Source organism: Erpetoichthys calabaricus, chromosome 4 (assembly GCF_900747795.2).
Source record: "Erpetoichthys calabaricus chromosome 4, fErpCal1.3, whole genome shotgun sequence".
Lineage (NCBI taxonomy): Eukaryota > Metazoa > Chordata > Cladistia > Polypteriformes > Polypteridae > Erpetoichthys > Erpetoichthys calabaricus.
Window position 1 is genome coordinate 111,882,755 of NC_041397.2, and position 18,576 is coordinate 111,901,330.

The window sequence follows — 18,576 nt, forward strand, 5'->3', positions numbered from 1 at the left end:
TGCTGAGGTGTCACCCATTGCATGGCTGCAAACGGGTCATAATCTAGGATCCTGAGGTGGTTTGACATGTGGTAGGTGCGGCAACGAGCTGCATCAGCACATGCTGCTAACCTCCTCCTTACTATCCTCATCTGCTAAACGCAAAAGAGTAGAAATGCAAGTTATGTCTCATTTCTTGGGTCTACCTCTTTGATTGATGACCATATATGCCAGACTTTCACCGTGCCTTTACTAAGTTATCATTTTTGACATATCACATTTTTCACTTTGTTCGGTTTGTATGGAGTGTACAGACAATCTTGGCAGAAATGTAAGGTCACTGTTGATTTGCTCCATAAGACACACAAAATACATCTTTTCTTATTTTTCAAAAGAATTAATTCCACCATTTCAAGTACAACTACAGCAAAAAAATTACATTTCTGGCTAATTTTAGCATATTTTTGTACTGTACGTAGTAGAATTGGTTAGAGGTCAGTGTTAATATCACATAATGATTAAACACTTTGAAGGGTGCTCTCAAGAACTTTAAGTCTTGGAAATTAAGTACTTCCATCTATTATTTTATATATACAGTGGAACCTCTAGATACGAGTTTAATTCGTTCCAGCACTGAGCTTGTATAGCGAATTTCTCGTATCTAGAACAAACTTCCCCATTGAAAATAATGGAAATCCAGTTAATCCGTTCTGCACCCCAAATATATCAACATAAAAATCAATTTTCCTAACAAATAACACTGATAAATTACAGTGGTGTGAAAAACTATTTGCCCCCTTCCTGATTTCTTATTCTTTTGCATGTTTGTCACACAAAATGTTTCTGATCATCAAACACATTTAACCATTAGTCAAATATAACACAAGTAAACACAAAATGCAGTTTTTAAATGATGGTTTTTATTATTTAGGGAGAAAAAAAATCCAAACCTACATGGCCCTGTGTGAAAAAGTAATTGCCCCATTGTTAAAAAAATAACCTAACTGTGGTGTATCACACCTGAGTTCAATTTCCGTAGCCACCCCTAGGCCTGATTACTGCTACACCTGTTTCAATCAAGAAATCACTGAAATAGGAGCTGCCTGACACAGAGAAGTAGACCAAAAGCACCTCAAAAGCTAGACATCATGCCAAGATCCAAAGAAATTCAGGAACAAATGAGAACAGAAGTAATTGAGATATATCAGTCTGGTAAAGGTTATAAAGCCATTTCTAAAGCTTTGGGACTCCAGCGAACCACAGTGAGAGCCATTATCCACAAATGGCAAAAACATGGAACAGTGGTGAACCTTCCCAGGAGTGGCCGGCCGACCAAAATTACCCCAAGAGCGCAGAGACGACTCATCCGAGAGGTCACAAAAGACCCCAGGACAACGTCTAAAGAACTGCAGGCCTCACTTGCCTCAATTAAGGTCAGTGTTCACGACTCAACCATAAGAAAGAGACTGGGCAAAAACGGCCTGCATGGCAGATTTCCAAGACGCAAACCACTGTTAAGCAAAAAGAACATTAGTGCTCGTCTCAATTTTGCTAAGAAACATCTCAATGATTGCCAAGACTTTTGGGAAAATACCTTGTGGATTGATGAGACAAAAGTTGAACTTTTTGGAAGGCAAATGTCCCGTTACATCTGGCGTAAAAGGAACACAGCATTTCAGAAAAAGAACATCATACCAACAGTAAAATATGGTGGTGGTAGTGTGATGGTCTGGGGTTGTTTTGCTGCTTCAGGACCTGGAAGGCTTGCTGTGATAGATGGAACCATGAATTCTACTGTCTACCAAAAAATCCTGAAGGAGAATGTCCGGCCATCTGTTCGTCAACTCAAGCTGAAGCGATCTTGGGTGCTGCAACAGGACAATGACTCAAAACACACCTGCAAATCCACCTCTGAATGGCTGAAGAAAAACAAAATGAAGACTTTGGAGTGGCCTAGTCAAAGTCCTGACCTGAATCCAATTGAGATGCTATGGCATGACCTTAAAAAGGCGGTTCATGCTAGAAAACCCTCAAATAAAGCTGAATTACAACAATTTTGCAAAGATGAGTGGGCCAAAATTCCTCCAGAGCGCTGTAATAGACTCATTGCAAGTTATCGCAAACGCTTGATTGCAGTTATTGCTGCTAAGGGTGGCCCAACCAGTTATTAGGTTCAGGGGGCAATTACTTTTTCACACAGGGCCATGTAGGTTTGGATTTTTTTTTCTCCCTAAATAATAAAAACCACCATTTACAAACTGCATTTTGTGTTTACTTGTGTTATATTTGACTAATGGTTAAATGTGTTTGATGATCAGAAACATTTTGTGTGACAAACATGCAAAAGAGTAAGAAATCAGGAAGGGGGCAAATAGTTTTTCACACCACTGTATATATACTGTAGTCTACCTTTAATAAATAACACTGGTAAATAATATAACTGATTATTAAAAGAATCAAAACAGGTGTCCAAATTGCAGTAGAGCATTCAATAAATCTTTAAATAAATAATCCTTAAAACAGTTGTGAAGTGGAGGTTTAAAATACACAAGAATAACAATCCTTTAACACGAGGTTAAAACGTCAACAGGAAGCAGTCTTTAAAAAAAACAGATGACAATCCCCGGTGCTTCTTCTCTGTTAGCGTCTCACCTGCTTCTACCATGCGGGCTCTGCAACAGGCGAGACACTCTTAATGCAGCGGACCTTCTCTACACCGTCCTGCTTCAGCTGTTCGGCTCGCCTGCACTCACTCGCTCTCCCGCACCGACTTCCTACTGCTGCCGATTCCTGCTGCTTCCTGCAACCTCCGTTCTCTCTCCTCTCCTCTCCTTTCTTTTCTTTTCTTTTCTGTCTTAACCAGCTCGTGCTTCTCTATATATGCGGGGAGGACATGGCAGCTGCAGCCCATCAGCCACAGGAACAATCATGGATGTGGGCAGTTTCCCACCTGTGCACTTAGGTGAGAAACGCAGACACCGCAGATCGCCCTGCGGCTTGCTACAGCTACCACGTCCCCTCGCTAAGCCACGAGCTATACCCACAGCCTGGCTCGTGGCTCGTTACGCGAGCCAATGCTCGTATTTAGATCTGAATTTTTCGCTCATACTTTCCTCATATTTTGAATTTCTCATATACAGAGGTGATCGTATCTCGAGGTTCCACTGTAATGTGAAAATTACATTCCTCTTGAATCTGAAGACCAGTATTTGGATGGTATGTAGATTCCTGTAGAGCCTATACCAGCTTTCTCAGTGTGGTTAAGAAGTATAATTTCCCAGTACCTGGAACACAAACTGATACATTTAAAAAAAAAAAAAAAAAAAAGTGGTCTGGGGCAGAGAGCAGTCCGTAGCTTACAGGCTCAGAATGGCTGCAGGTGTGTGAATGACAGCACCACTCCAAGGATGACTGCGGTGCTTGGCTGAACGAGCAATCATGTGCAAAAGTGATTGGATCAGTCAAGTTCCATATTCACACCTCAGAGTGGGTGGAGTATCACACCTGTGCTCAATCAGGCAGGAGAAAAAAAAAGAGGACCCTGCAGGGCAAAGACGGAAAAAGGAGGAAAAAAAAAGTTCAATGAAAGAGCAAGAATGGAGAAAGATCGGAGGTTAAAAGGGGAAAAAAAGATTATGCAGAATCAATGACGGAACGTGGCAGGATCAGTAGCCACCGGAGTGTGGAAAAAGGAGTGAGGCAGTGTACTTGAGGCTTAAGTGGGCTGTTCCAACTGAGCTCTTTGGAGTAGCTGGAGTGGCTTGATCCTTGTTTCTGGATAAGTCAGAGTAGCAGTGGGAGATGGAAGATGAAGGAGAGGTTCGGTTCGGTGCACTGCTTGAAGCCCATGGGACTGCAGGGTCCCAAACCTATGTCACAAGGTTGGCTGTGCCTGTCGGCAGGATGTCTCCTCTGGTTGCAGGATCCCGAAAAGGGTAAGCCAGGTAGATGTTGATTTTAGAAAAAAAAAAATCACACTAGCATGCAACTTTTAGATGGGGTGGCTTCCTGCAGTGTGAATTATTTATTGATGGATTGATTTTAACCTCCACACTCTTGGCTATTCAAAGGATTATTTATTTATTGACTATTCATTTAATGAAAAAATGCACTGCTCTATTTATTGATCTCTTTTTTGACTGATTTTAAATAAAAGCACTGAGCACTTTTTGCACCTGTCCCTTGGCTACATGTTTGTGTCCCCATTTACCAAGCTCATCTCAGTACATGACTATTAATGGTTCGGGTTTAAGAGGCTCCTGAACGTGACAGGGAGCTGACCCAGACTGTCACACAATATTATTGCTTTATGACTTTATTACTGTTTGTCATAAGCATAGTTTTGCTTTTTATCCCAAGCATGGATTTGCTGTTTATCCCATATGTTCAATAAGGAACTATAATTCTTACCAAACTGATAAAAGCATTGTAACAGCACTGCTGTGATTAATAATATTGATCCTTTGCAAGGTCAATCACCAATATATACCTACACTACTCCTAGCAAATCAATATGATGCTTGAAAGTATTTATTACTGCCTGTCAATTATTACTACTATTATTATTACTGTGAAGAATGTGAAATCTCACATATTTAGCTCTGACAGCTAGTAAAGCAGTCAAAGCCAAAGTGCATGGAACAAAACGCTGTATATACCTGTCACATTCCTCACAATCCAAAAATAAGAAAGAGCTAGACATGCACAAAATAAAATACAAAAACATCTAATTAAAAGTCTGGGGATTCCATTCTATTAGTTTGTACATTATCCTTCATATTATTATGCATATTACATTCTGATCTCTGCTACATGTCCTGCCGTTGTACACAACCTTGTAATTACACACATTTAGCAGCATCTCCCAAAAACACTGCCTATAAGCAAATAACTCTCCATGGGATACAGAAAGAATGGTTTAAAACAGATTTGATCAAATCATTTGAAATAAAATCTGAAGCACTCAAGGCAAGTCATTCAACCATTGTGGCAAATTTAGTTTTAAAGGTAGCACAACAACAATAAAAACCAGACATAAATAACAGCAACACAAAACCAAGGATTATACAATACAGCACACCTCCAGTACAGCTACTCATAATGGTAACATGATAAATTTCACTAACCTTGGTTGATCTGGTCCAGGAGAAGACATGCCTGATGACTTTTTCTCTTTCTTGCCTGAAGTAACTACTTTCGGGCTTGTTTTATACTTGGGTGAGCCACTAGACTTCCTTGAAGAAGGCGATCCTTTAGATCGAGTCACCTCAGGTGATTTCTTTAAAAAAAAAAAAAAAAAAAGAAGTGAAAAATATAGACGAGCAAACCAGGGAAGAAAATTAAATAACTGAACGTACCTTAGAATAGTTGCTTCTGCTCTTGTTAACATGGTCCTGATTAAAAAAAACAAAAAAAAAGTTGCAAAAAATACTTTGTTGTAATTGAAAGATTCAAGAATATTTACCAATTTATCCTCAATTCTCTACTTATTTAGTAAAAAGAAAAGTTAAATGTCTTACTCTATCAACACCATTTCTAGACATTAAACTAAAATTTACAGATGGGCATGCCTCCAAACGAAGAAAAAACTGGGTCTGTTAAAAAACAAATCTAAAAAGAATTTTAAATCCCAGGTTGAAGACACTCTTGGTACATTTAATTAAAAATTATTCTACCTGCTATAATGATGTTACAATTAAGCAAAAATTACACAGCCTAAAAATAAATAAATAAATAAATTCAGGTTAGCAATAGTAAAAATTCACAACATTGTGAATTTTGATCTGGTGTGGAGTAGGGATGCTCTGAACGGGGTTTTTTTTTTAGGGCTGATACTGATCATTGATACTATGTCTGTACAACTGGCTAATTCAGATTTTTTTTCACATTATTGCTCAGTAACCATAAAAAAATACTAAAATTAATAAAATCCCATAAAAAACATACTTTTGTAAATAATAAAATGAATACACAAAATATTTATCTCTGAAACATATCACATAAAAGAAAAGAAAATGTATGTCATAATTACAAGCTACAATTTTAATAAAATGCTCCAAAGATGTTTACCAAAAAGATAAGCTTAACAAGTTTACTCATAAAATAGACAAATTTGGCTCTTAAAACAAGTGCATTGTCTACTGAGCAGTGAATGCAAATTAATCTTTATTCTTTTCTAATTAAAAATATTAGTTACTGCACTAAACACAAGTACATTCACTACTCACACTCAGAAAAAGAGTGTCTTTTTTAATTAAAGGACAAAACAAAAAGGTCTGAACTCTTTAAACGAGGTCCTCTTAACTTCTGCTGAATGTGCATCTCTCTTTTCCTCCACTCCAAGTACAGCTAGAACACTGCCAATATTCCTCTCCATGCACAGATCAACTACTCACATTCCCTTTTCTGGGTTTATAACTTCTCTTTCTTTAATGTAAAACCTAATACTCTGGTCTTCATTTTCTCCTAAAGTCTGACAGCTCTCTGTTTACAAGGTGCTCTGGTAGTAAAATGACAGGTATGCAACTTCAGGTATCATAATACTTTATGTAAAGGAGTAGTACAACTAATTTACTTCTGATGCTTAGAAGAGCAGATTTGGAAAACATTGTTTTTTGAGATCCGACAGTTTATAATCACTAATCAAGTCATATGGAGTAAAAATCGTATGGTTTAGACTGGCAGCCGATCACTCTAAGCATCACTAGTGTAGAGAGAACAGAACTTTTACTGCGCAAGTTTTTCTTGCAACATTAGTGTTCCCAAAAGCCGTATTTTTTTCTAAGGACATCTCTACCCTATAAGAAAAAACATACACATACATATATATATATATATATATATATATATATATATACACACACATATATACATATACTGTATATATTAGTACAGTATTACATTTATCACCATAGGAAACAAAACACACCTCCTTCTTAATAACAATTTCTTCCCTCTTTTCCATATTCTCCTGTTCCAGTTTCCGTAGCTCTCGTTGAATTTTCTGTCTCTTCATTTCCAAAGACAATTCATAATCATAGTCCCCATTATCTGAATCAACTAGAAAAGGAGAGTAATGATACTATAAACATATTATACTTTAAAACAGTTAGTAGATAAGAAAACAGTAAAAGGTCTTTAAAACATTTGATTTCTTTTTTTTTTATTTATAGTTTTTTAAGCTACTCCTCACTGTTTTAAGAAGTATGCATCAAAGTAGCCAATGAGGATCCAAACAGTAGGACAAAACCCTATTACATCAGAAGCTGTGTGTTGGCAGAGGCAGTTACAACGGTTGCCATTTGTTCAGATACACCTTTTTAAATGCTGATGTAAACCAAATTAAATGAAAATAAACTTCCATTGTTGATAAGACAGGAAGCCAATTGCAATTTATTTATGGAGATGGATGCTTAAATGTTTCAGTGCATGACAGCTATATTTTTGACACCTCATGCGTGTCTGTAAAAAACAAAACTAAACTCATATTTAAAATGAACAAAAAATAATGTTTTTGAGGATATCCCATCATTTGACAAACTGTGATAAAAGTGGTATGAAATTTATTCAGCATTACATTGACACGTACAGGCATGCATTCCAAAATGAGCTTTGCGGGTCTTTTGGAACACAACTGTGGTGGTGAGGCAGCCTGATGTGGATTATTAAAAAAAAACAAAAAAAAAAAAAACATTATTTTAATATCGCTTTTTCGTAGCAGCATTTTACTGGTACTTCCTCAGAGACTATATGGGCATAGAAATATCATATTCATCAAGGTTCCACAATCTAGACTAATCTGTACTATTATCTGCACCACCACCAACTGATCAAGGCATCATGCAGCACCCTGTGCTGATGGACTGAAGGTGCATGTCCCAGCTCTCCACAAGATCAACATCATCAAATGTTATCATCTGAAGCCCGAAAATAAAGAGGACTGATTTACGACCATTTATGTTAATTAGAATGCCCAGTGGGTGCTGAGTTGTCTTTTTCTCCTTGGAACCCCTGCAATTTTTTTTTTTCTCAAGCCTAACTTGAATTCTTTTTTTTTTTTGTTTTGGTTCTCCTGGACATTTGACCTCATTCCTTTGTTACTTATTCCTTAATATTACTGCCTAATCCTTTGTGTTTTACATTTCAGACAACTATCTTTATGCCAGCTTATGAAGCACTTTGAGCTATATTGCTTGTATTAAAAATGTTCTATATAAATAAAACTGTTCAAGAGGGTATCTGAAAAAACAATCCCCTTAAAAATAAATATTGGGTTCAGTTTTACATCCAATGTTCTTTGAGATAATTCATTTTGTGAGCACCTTTCAAATTTAAATGTATGCTGAATTGAAGAATACATCATATTTTGCTAGTATGAGGTAGATGGCAGTTTGTGGAAGTACTGAGGTGGTGTCTAGTGGTTTGTCTGGACATTCTAATCAATTGACAAATTAAATGTATGGGATCTTTAAGTGCAGCACAAATCCTCATAATATTAACATTAAATTTAAAGCAATTCTAATTGTGTAAATACCTATATTTACTAAACAGAAGATATTAATAACAAATCCAGCAATTTACATATTATACATTATACCTTCCCTGTTTGTTTCCCATTCTCCTTGTTCATCTTCACTCTCTGGGGTTCGCTCCTTTGTTATTTTAATATCTTCTTTATCACGGTGTCTGCTTCGAGAGGAGTCTCTCTGTAACAAAAGAACATAGTACTAACAAAAGTATAACATTTTTAACGAAAGTACAAACACTAACTTCATTTTTTTTTTTTTTTTAAACTAAGAGCAGTCGGAAGCCACTGAAAAAATTAGGTGTTAAGTCCCTTAAAAATAGATAAATTATGAAATTCAAACACATGCAACCCATTATTAAGTGTAATTTGGTGTGATTAACCGAATGGCTATCTGGGCTGTTTTATGCCAAATAGATTAAATATTAAAATATGGCTTGAAATTAATTTTTGAAATTGACAGTGAAATTTAACACAAGGAAGAATTTCAGACTATGGAATGAACAAAAAGTATAATGGTTTGTGGGGATAGGCTGTTCAGGTCAAACACCCATAGTTTAAAAAGCACCTATAATATAACAATATATCAGGATATTTTTTTGTCAGAACATATTCTTTCTGATATTTACATTATTATTAGTAGTAGTATATTATCCAATTTTTTTTCTTACCCATTCTTGGGTGCTTTTAGGTATGTGCTTTGGGTCATTATCCTGTTGGAGGAACCAGGACCTGTGACTCAGACTGAGCTTTTTGACACTGGCCACTATGTTTTGCTCCAGAGTGTCTGTCTTAATTAGACTTGAGATTTCATTGTTCACTGCACAAACTCATGGCACCCCGTATCAGACACAGCAAAGCAGCTCCAAAACATAACCAAGTATTGCCCCAACCCCCCCCCTAAGGTTTAATGGTAAATAAGGTGTTCTTTTCTTTAAAAGCTTCATTTTTTCGTCTGTGGACAGAGCTAATGTGACGTGACCAAAAGCTTCAGCTTTGTCTCATCTGTCCAAAGGGTATTCTTCCTGAAGTATTGTAGCTTGTCAATATGCATTTTAGCAAATTCCAGTCTGGCTTTTTATGTTTTTCTTTTAACAGTGGAGTACTCCAAGAACGTCTGCCTTTGAGCCCAGTGTCACTCAAAAAGCGACGGATGGTGTGATCAGACAATGATGGACCTTGATCTTTGAGTATAGCTTGTATCTCTTTAAATGTTATCCTTGGTTTTTTGTCTACCATTCTTACTATCATTCTGCGGTCAATTTTCCTGCTTCGGCTGTGTCCAGGAGGGTTGGCTACAGATGCATGGACATTAAAGTCTTTACTCAATGCCATATAAAAAGGCATGCAGGTATACACTGGACAATTGTTTTTCATTTAATTACTTTTCAGGAGGCATACAGCACTTTTTCAATGAGCTATAAGGGCACCAATAAATTTGTCCCCATCTGTAGCAGATTTAGGTTATTTAGGAACGGCCACCAAACTAAATTTGGCTGATTTTCACTAAAAAAAGACTTGATCGGTGATCGGTAAATTGGCTCATCAAAAAAACCCACCTTTTGAGCCTCTGCTTTTTTAGACTTTACAGAAAATAAAGTGCCGAAACCTTCTCGGGCCCGCTTCCCCGCCCTCTCTCTGGAGAGGCGGGGGGCCGGAGCAGAAGGTGCGTCCTTCCCCTCTCCCCCCGTTATGCCCTCCGCGCCCGACCGCTGTCCGCCACTGTCCCTCGCTCTGGGAGGTGGGTGGTGTGGCGGCGGTCCTCCCCGGGGCACGGCCCGGACGTGCGTGGCCTTGGAGAGGCCTGGGTGGTAGGCGCTACCCTCCTGGGCACCCGCCCGGACCTCTTGTCACCAGGCACGGCTGGGACACGGTCACCCAGTTGCCTTCTCCCCCGTCGGCCGGCGGGGAGAAAACCTGGGCACCTACCTGTCTGCTTCGGCGACGCGGTTCAATGGGAATGGGAATTCAATGGGAATTCTTCATTGTTCTAACATGCCAGAGGCTGTTCACCTTGGAGACCTGCTGCGGATATGGGTACGGCCCGGCGCAAGATTTACACCATCTCCCCCGGACTTTCAAGGGCCGGCGAGAGCTCTCCGGACGCCGCCGGAAGCGCGACACTTTCCAAGGCGCGGGCCCCTCTCTCGGGACAAACCCATTCCAGGGTGGCCCTGCCCTTCAATGAGAAAAGAGAACTCTCTCCGGGATCGCTTGCGTCACCGCACTGGTTGCGCCATCGCCCCACAATTCGGAAAGGCGCTCGCCCATCCCTTAGGACCGACTGACCCATGTGCAACTGCTGTTCACATGGAACCCTGCTCCACTTCGGCCTTCAAAGCGCTCGTTTGAATATTTGCTACTACCACCAAGATCTGTACCTGCGGCGGCTCCACCCGGGCCCTCGCCCTAGGATTCGGCGCGCACCGCGGCGGCCCTCCTACTCGTCGCGGCTTAGCCCTCACGGCCACCAGTGCCGGCGACGGCCGGGTATGGGCCTGACACTCCAGCGCCATCCATTTTCAGGGCTGGTTGATTCGGCAGGTGAGTTGTTACACACTCCTTAGCAGGTTCCGACTTCCATGGCCACCGTCCTGCTGTCCGTATCAACCAACACCTTTTCTGGGATCTGATGAGCGTCGGCATCGGGCGCCTTAACCCAGCGTTCGGTTCATCCCGCAGCGCCAGAAGGCTTAGAAGGCTGGCATCCTTCAACATCTGCAATAAGATGCTGCAGATGTTCTATCAGACGGTTGTGGCGAGCGCCCTCTAATACGCGGTGGTGTGCTGGGGAGGCAGCATTAAGAAGAAAGACGCCTCATGTCTGGACAAACTGGTGAGGAAGGCAGGCTCTATTGTTGGCATGGAGCTAGACAGTTTGACATCTGTGGCAGAGCAACGGGCGCTCAGCAGGCTCCTATCAATTATGGAAAATCCACTGCATCCACTAAACAGTGTCATCTCTAGACAGAGGAGCAGCTTCAGCGACAGACTGCTGTCACTGTCCTGCTCCACTGACAGACTGAGGAAATCGTTCCTCCCCCAAACTATGCGATTCTTCAATTCCACCCGGGGGGGGTAAACGTTAACATTATATAAAGTTATTGTCTGTTTTTACCTGCATTATTATCAATCTTTAATTTAATATTGTTTTTTGTATCAGTAAGGTGCTGCTGGAGTATGTGAATTTCCCCTTGGGATTAATAAAGTATCTATCTATCTATCTAAAAGCTGCACTGCTCCTTTACATGAGGTTTTACGGTCATTAAACCAGTGCATGTAATTTATTTTTTTTTTTTTTGCAGCTAACTTCCTGTAGTCTAAACAAAGCAGTTCAAGGCTTGCTTTATAAGAGAACAAGAGACAACTATAATACTAGCCTTTATGTTAAAGAAACTTAAGTAATAAAATAGGAAAAAGGAATCTGAGAAGTCATCCTGAGCAGTTAAACAAATGCCAAGCAAAACTACTTTAATGAATTCAGATATTTTTATTTTGTCCATTATTACAATGCATACCATGTCAGTTTGGCACGCAAGCTTGTCTTAAGTGCCTCTACTTTTCAATTAGAAAAAGAAAATATAAAGAGAGAGAGAGGTTGGGAGCATGAGCTGAGGTTAATTTGAAATCACTACTTAGTTAACAATAGTCTTGTTAGCTTTACATCAAATGTCTTTTACTTATAGACCTGTTGAAGACACAAGACTAACATGCTTTTGATAAACAACTTATGAACATTTGTGCCTATTTTAAAAATTTGTACTGTGTTTATTATTTATTGCTGTGTGTCATACACAGGCATGTCAAACTCACTACCATTGGTGGGCCGCTTCGACTGCCATACGTGCATCAGCGGGCCACGCTATAACAAATACTATTATACAAAGTTACTGTAGCTTTCTTTCCAATACTGAAAACTTTAAAAAATGTAACACTTAAAGTTTAAAGAAAAGCAATTTATTTCCATACAGTCTCCATACAACAGTGTAGAATTAGAGTCTTAGCCTCTTTGCTAGGTCCCTATTATATTATATTCATTGCTTATATAAGAGCCTTACAGTGTGAGATTTATTTCTTTTGTCCCGACACTTGGCATCTCGTTGTATTTTGCCTTCAGAATAGAATCTGACTGCACTTCAATCAATTCCATTTGGATATTCTCAGGCGCATTCTCAGCATTTATTGTAAAATAAGCCGATTTGCAAAAAGCCACCTGACCTACAATAATTTTACAAACTCAAAATCACAAAAATATGTTAATAAACAACTCACCAACTTCTTGCGTCCACTTCAGATCTTCAGCTGTAGTCTGCACTAACTGTTCATTACAATACTAGCACAAAATTACATGAAACTAGAGAAGAAAAACGTGAAAATATGCGGGTTATTACTACTTGTGATGGTCAGTTCTGCCCAGTGGCCAGTCTCAGCAGCCCAGTCAGTAGTGTAGCCTTAGCAGGGGTGGCTACAGGCTCGTGGCGGCCCTGGGCAGAGAAAGAATCGGTGGCCCCTTCGCCTGGCAATGTCAATACGGTATCTTATGCACAGCGGATGGCCACATCCGTTGCGGACACTGCATAGCCGCCTCGTGCTCATGACACGCTTCTATATGCGCATGTCCGCAACTTGAAAACCAAGTGGCGGCCCATGATATTCTCATTACAGCAGAACGTTATAATACTACATATAGCTTACTGCTCCGACTCTAGCGACATTTGTAAATACAGCGTACTAATTAACAAGAAACACAATGTTTTTTGGCCTCATTGCCGTCAGTTGTGTCGTTATTTTCTCTTTCTGTTTTATATTCAATATATATTGGCTTGGCAGCACTGTGCAGGTGCACAGTTTGCACATGCCTAAGGTTGCCCCTGCTGCAGCCTAGCACTTCAGTTGCGATGTCGCGGCTCATTAAAATTGGACAAGACTCGTGGCTATACTAGCAGATGACGTTTCCAGTACCGTAATGCCATGGGAAAACACACTTTTGTCAGAAGGCAGAAGTAAGAAAAGTCAATAAGTAACACCGAAGATGCAGAATGATTCAATCACAAACGATAGTAATCATTTTGTACAAGTTCAGTGCTAACTAGGATCTGTCATGTGGGGCCCGCGTGTTTGACATGCCTGTCATACAGTATAAGTTTTGGTAAGAAACAAGTAGCACATTATTAAAATGATAATCCATATTTATAATTACAATGGAATGTCTAGCTGATATACTGAAGAACAACAAAAAAAAAAAACACTCCTGTATAAGTACATTAAACTTATGCTTTAACAGTAAAAAAAACTATAGTGTAATTAATGATTACAAATGATTAAAACCTTAAGTGCAGGTATAGTTATATTTACACAGTGTGTAATTGGCAATTCCGGTTAATTGATTGTGTGAGTGTGTATATATTTTTTTTTGTTACAGAAATGATAAAAACTATTTTTTAATGAGCCTTGTTTAAGAGAGGTACAGTACAGAAAAAAATAATATGACAGCTTGTAACTAAGAGAAGCATTTTATTTTGTTTTTATGCCATGTGTATTATGGATAACTTTGTAAATATTTTATTAATATGTATTTTAAGGAAATGTTACTTATTTTTAGTATTTTATGGTCACTGAACAAGATTTTGTTAATAAAAAATGAACAGTTAACATCTGTGGTCTATAGTTTAATCATAAAAATACACCACATACATAAAAAAAAAAAAAAAAGGCTCTGGAATTAGCCGATTAATTAACATGAAAACAAGGATTGGTGTCGGCCTTAAAAAAACCTGCTCAGAGCATACACAGTTTAAAGGCAGAAAACCACCACATTTAAATGAGATGACGATTATGTAGTCAGTTTGTCAAATCAAAATTAACTAAACTGAATATAAACTCACTAAACAACTCAAGTCAGTTATCTTAATTTCTTTATTGGTTTTAGCACAGCAGTATACTTCATCCTGTTTTAAGAATTCAACTTAGTTTCTTCTAAAGCACACTTTAAACACAGGATAGCATGTTTTGGCCATGTCTTTAATTCTTGCTATGCACTTACGTAGCTCCACTGAACAGTGGGTCAGATTGCCGAGTTCCACAGCTACATGTAGACACAATTATAAAATAGTCATTTTTAAACCAACATTGAATATTCTTGCAACAATCAAGAAATAATTAATGATTAAGAAATAAATATGTGCAGATAATCTGCAAATAAAAACTTTTTTTTGTGCAAGATATCTGAATTTGTGCAAGATATCTGAATTTCAAACCGTTCTAAAATCATATTTAATTTGCAATACTGAAATGGCACTTTAAAGTATGAAAGTAAGAAATTTAAAAAAAAATCTTAATGAAAACAACCTTATATTTAGTAGACCATAGATATAAAATTTATAAAGGCACACTAAGAAGAACCGTAAACCACATACTGAGGTTTTTATTTAGAGAAGGAGAGAATGCTATAAAAATGTTCCTGGCTTTCTAGGGTCCAGGGGCAAGGATAAAGCTCTATAGCAAATAAGAGGCTCTACACAGTCAAATATTAAAAGTTGGATGGGAATCATCCACAAAGGTTCCTCTCAATTGTCAGAAAGGCGCAACTGCACATATTTTAAGAAAGGATGCCCAAATGGTGTGTTCCAATCACTGTTTCCAATAAGGACGAGATTGACATAAGCCAAAATGTTTTCTTTGTGGCAAATGTTTTTTAGTCACAATCAACTGTGAAGACTACTTAATATTATGCAAAATAACTACCTATTTATATACAAGAATTTTTACGCATTACAGACAGCACTTGAAGATGTGCTTATTTAGCGCCATGATTATTTAAACTATTCAAGTACATACAATTAAGGTATTAATTCCTTCATTAATAAATGTTAACAGATATTCTGAATGTTGCTCATGAATGAAAGTTTAAAAAATTGCATGAGGAATTTTGACCCTGTGCCTGTTTTAAATAGAGCAGTACATTCAACTAGATTATTGCAAAATCATTTAAAGTGGATTTAGAAGTGCTACAAATTCTGTGTTAGTATCAGAGTTTTCAAAGTTAAAGTAAACTGTCTCATTACATTCTGGACTTGCAAAAATGATTATCAGCCAGATTTTTTTTTTCTTTTTAACAAATAATAGCTTCCATCCATCCATCCAGTTATTATCAAACCTGTCTACTCTACCAGAGCCTAACATGACAGTATCAAGCACAAGGCAGAAATCAAATCCAGATACAAAAAAACAAATTCTCAAGCAAGACAAGAATAATTTAAGAAAATAAGAAAGAAGAAAAACTGTACCACCATGAAAATCAACTAACCAACTTCAAAAAAACTAGCAGTAGACAATAGAGATAAGAAATAAAGAAACAAAAAAAAAAAGTCAGGCCTTACCAATGAATATATACTACAGTTAGTAAAAGCATTTATCAATACAAGTGGTCTGTTAAGAGTGTTTTTTTCCTCATCATAACAGACCTCATGATGTAATGGGCCAAAATAAATGCTTAATATTTGTACTAGAAAAAAGTTAACAAGATGTTAACTCTGTGTAGCAAAAAAAGGGTTTGTCCCAGTCTGCCCTCTCCGCCGAGGCAAAGAAATAAATGATATTTTGATGTGACTTTATATATTATTGCCATTTAAATTTTATAATTAAGGATAGTGCTGGGAGGTATACTGCTTCATACCGAAAACAGAATGTATTTTTGTTATGATATGGATTTTTCTTATACCGCAACACCGGTTTAAATAACCTAAACAACGTTCGGAACGTAGCGCAGTGGGAAACTGTTTAGCGGTAGCAGTGAAAAAGGTCCCCCCTTAAACATGCATGCATCAGAGTACATGCGTTAGTGGAGGTATTGAGCAGTGAAAATAGACAAAGAACATTCCGAAAACTGAAGCTGCAACAGACGAAAAAAGTTGAACATGATGACACAGAAGAACATTTGCCGAAAAAAGGAGCCGTGTCTGTTGTCTGGAGATACTTTGGTTTTAAAAGGTTGGATGTGGATCAAACAACTATTTGCTGCAAATACTGTTGAGCTAAAGTTGTCGCCAGAGGCGGCAACATAAGCAATTTTCTGCACCACCTTAGCTGCAAACATGCTTTTGAGTACCAAGAATGTATGGAACTAAGATTGGCACCCTCCACGTCCTCAGATAAAACTGAAAAAGCAAGAGGACACTCGAGTCAGATGTCACTTGTAGACGCGTTTGCTAGAGGTACTGTGTACAACAACAAAAAGCAAGCGGTGGATCGAGATAACCAACGCCATTACATTATTTAGCTTAGCTTGAAGCAAGGTCCATATTAACCCCTTCACCGCCCTCTGCCGGATATATCCGGCACCGCTGTTTTAATGCTAACGCCATACTGCCGGAATTATCCGGCACATTTGCCTGTGGTTATATGAATGCCTGGCAAGTAGTATAACTGACGGTTTGGCATGGGTATTATTACTACGTTGTATTTCGACAAGTCTGTGGTTGTTTTGGCCGGTCATGTGACGTGATTCGCATGTAACAGCTGTGAATATGGCGAAACATAAACTGACTTCAAGTGAGGCTTTGCAGGCGATTTTGGACAGTTCTGATCATGATTGTAGCAGTTCTGAAGAAGATTTTAGTGACAGTGATGAGCAGCAACGTGCGCTGCATGATATTGTGAATGAAGACGCATCGGATGACGGCGCTGAGTGGGTGTATCCCCAGCATCTCAGCTGGGCTGCTGCCCGTGGTGAACTACCTTTTCTGCATTCGTTTGAGGGAACGTGTGGCTTTATTGTTGATGTAAACAATTACACTGCTGAGCAGTTTTATGAGCTGTTTGTGTCACCTGATTTGATCAGACATTTTGTTCATCAGACAAATCTGTATGCAGCACAGTTTATTGAGAAAAATCCCAATTTACCTCCACATTTCCGTGTTCGTGCTTGGTTTGACACTGATGAAAACGAAATGAAAAAATTCATTGGGATTTTGATGTTGATGGGAATAATCAGAAAACCAGATATTGAGATGTACTGGTCTACAGATCCTATGTATGCAACACCTATTTTTGCAGCTGTCATGACACGTAACCGATTCTCTTTGCTGCTGAAATTCTTTCATTTGAATGACAACAGAAACGAGCCAGATAAGAAAGATCCAAACCGCGACCACTTGTTCAAGCTACGTCCTTTGATTGATCATTTATTTGAAGCATTTCAGTTGCCCTACATGCCAGGACCGTCAGTTGCAGTTGATGAAAGTTTATTGTCGTGGAAGGGCCGCTTACAGTTTCGACAGTATCTACCATTGAAAAGGGCACGGTTTGGTATCAAGATGTTTTGCTTAGCTGAGAATTCAGGTTACATTTATAGATTTCGTGTATACACTGGCAACTTGCACAACATTTAGTGGTCAATACTGCTTGAATAAATGTAAAAAATGTAAAAAAAATGTAAAAAAGTAAAAAAACAAAAATTGTTCAGATTTCGCCTGGCTTGGGGAATATTTAGGGAGTTGGCGGTTAAAGGGTTAATGCAATTTGCATTAATGATGGTTCAGTTGGTAAAGATGTCATCATCAAGTTGCACTTGTTTTATTTTGCTTTTATTTGGTGAATACTGGGTAATGTACCTGGGCTTGAAACCTTGAAGTAATAGTATTATTACTGGAAGTTGCACTATTATTTATTTTATTGTTATTATTTATTAGTTTAAATATTATCCAGTTTAATGATGGTAAAGTTGTTTAAAAAGTCACTTTAACGTGTCAGTGTACAGAGATTATTAACATTAACGGAAAGTGTAGTTGGTTTACAAAAAATATTTACTACTGATATCCTTTTCTAAGACATGTTCAGTGCAATACAACTTTTGACAAGCACCTCTGGATATTTTACTAAATCTAAATGCCTTTTAGGATGGTTGAAAATATGTTGTCAAAATTATAGTTTAAGTTGTTTACAAAATTTGTTCAATAAAAAGGTTCTATATTTTGACTGCAACTGTCATGCAATGCGATTCCTTCTCTTCATTAGTGCCACCCCCTTGAAAACTATCACTTTATGGGGCCATGCAAACCTATATTAATACTTGT

The 18,576-nt window shown here is 38.3% G+C and overlaps 1 protein-coding gene across 1 annotated transcript in view; it reads right to left on the reverse strand.

The window, feature by feature from the left end:
* Positions 1–18,576, reverse strand: part of zc3h13 (zinc finger CCCH-type containing 13) — a 117,644-nt gene that overhangs the window by 83,737 nt on the left and 15,331 nt on the right. Inside the window, exons 5-7 of the mRNA XM_051927369.1 lie at positions 8,576–8,684; positions 6,908–7,038; positions 5,106–5,257 (exon numbers count right to left, since the gene is read on the reverse strand). Of these exons, the coding sequence (XP_051783329.1) occupies positions 5,106–5,257; positions 6,908–7,038; positions 8,576–8,684 (392 nt within the window). The remainder of the gene's footprint in view (positions 1–5,105; positions 5,258–6,907; positions 7,039–8,575; positions 8,685–18,576) is intronic.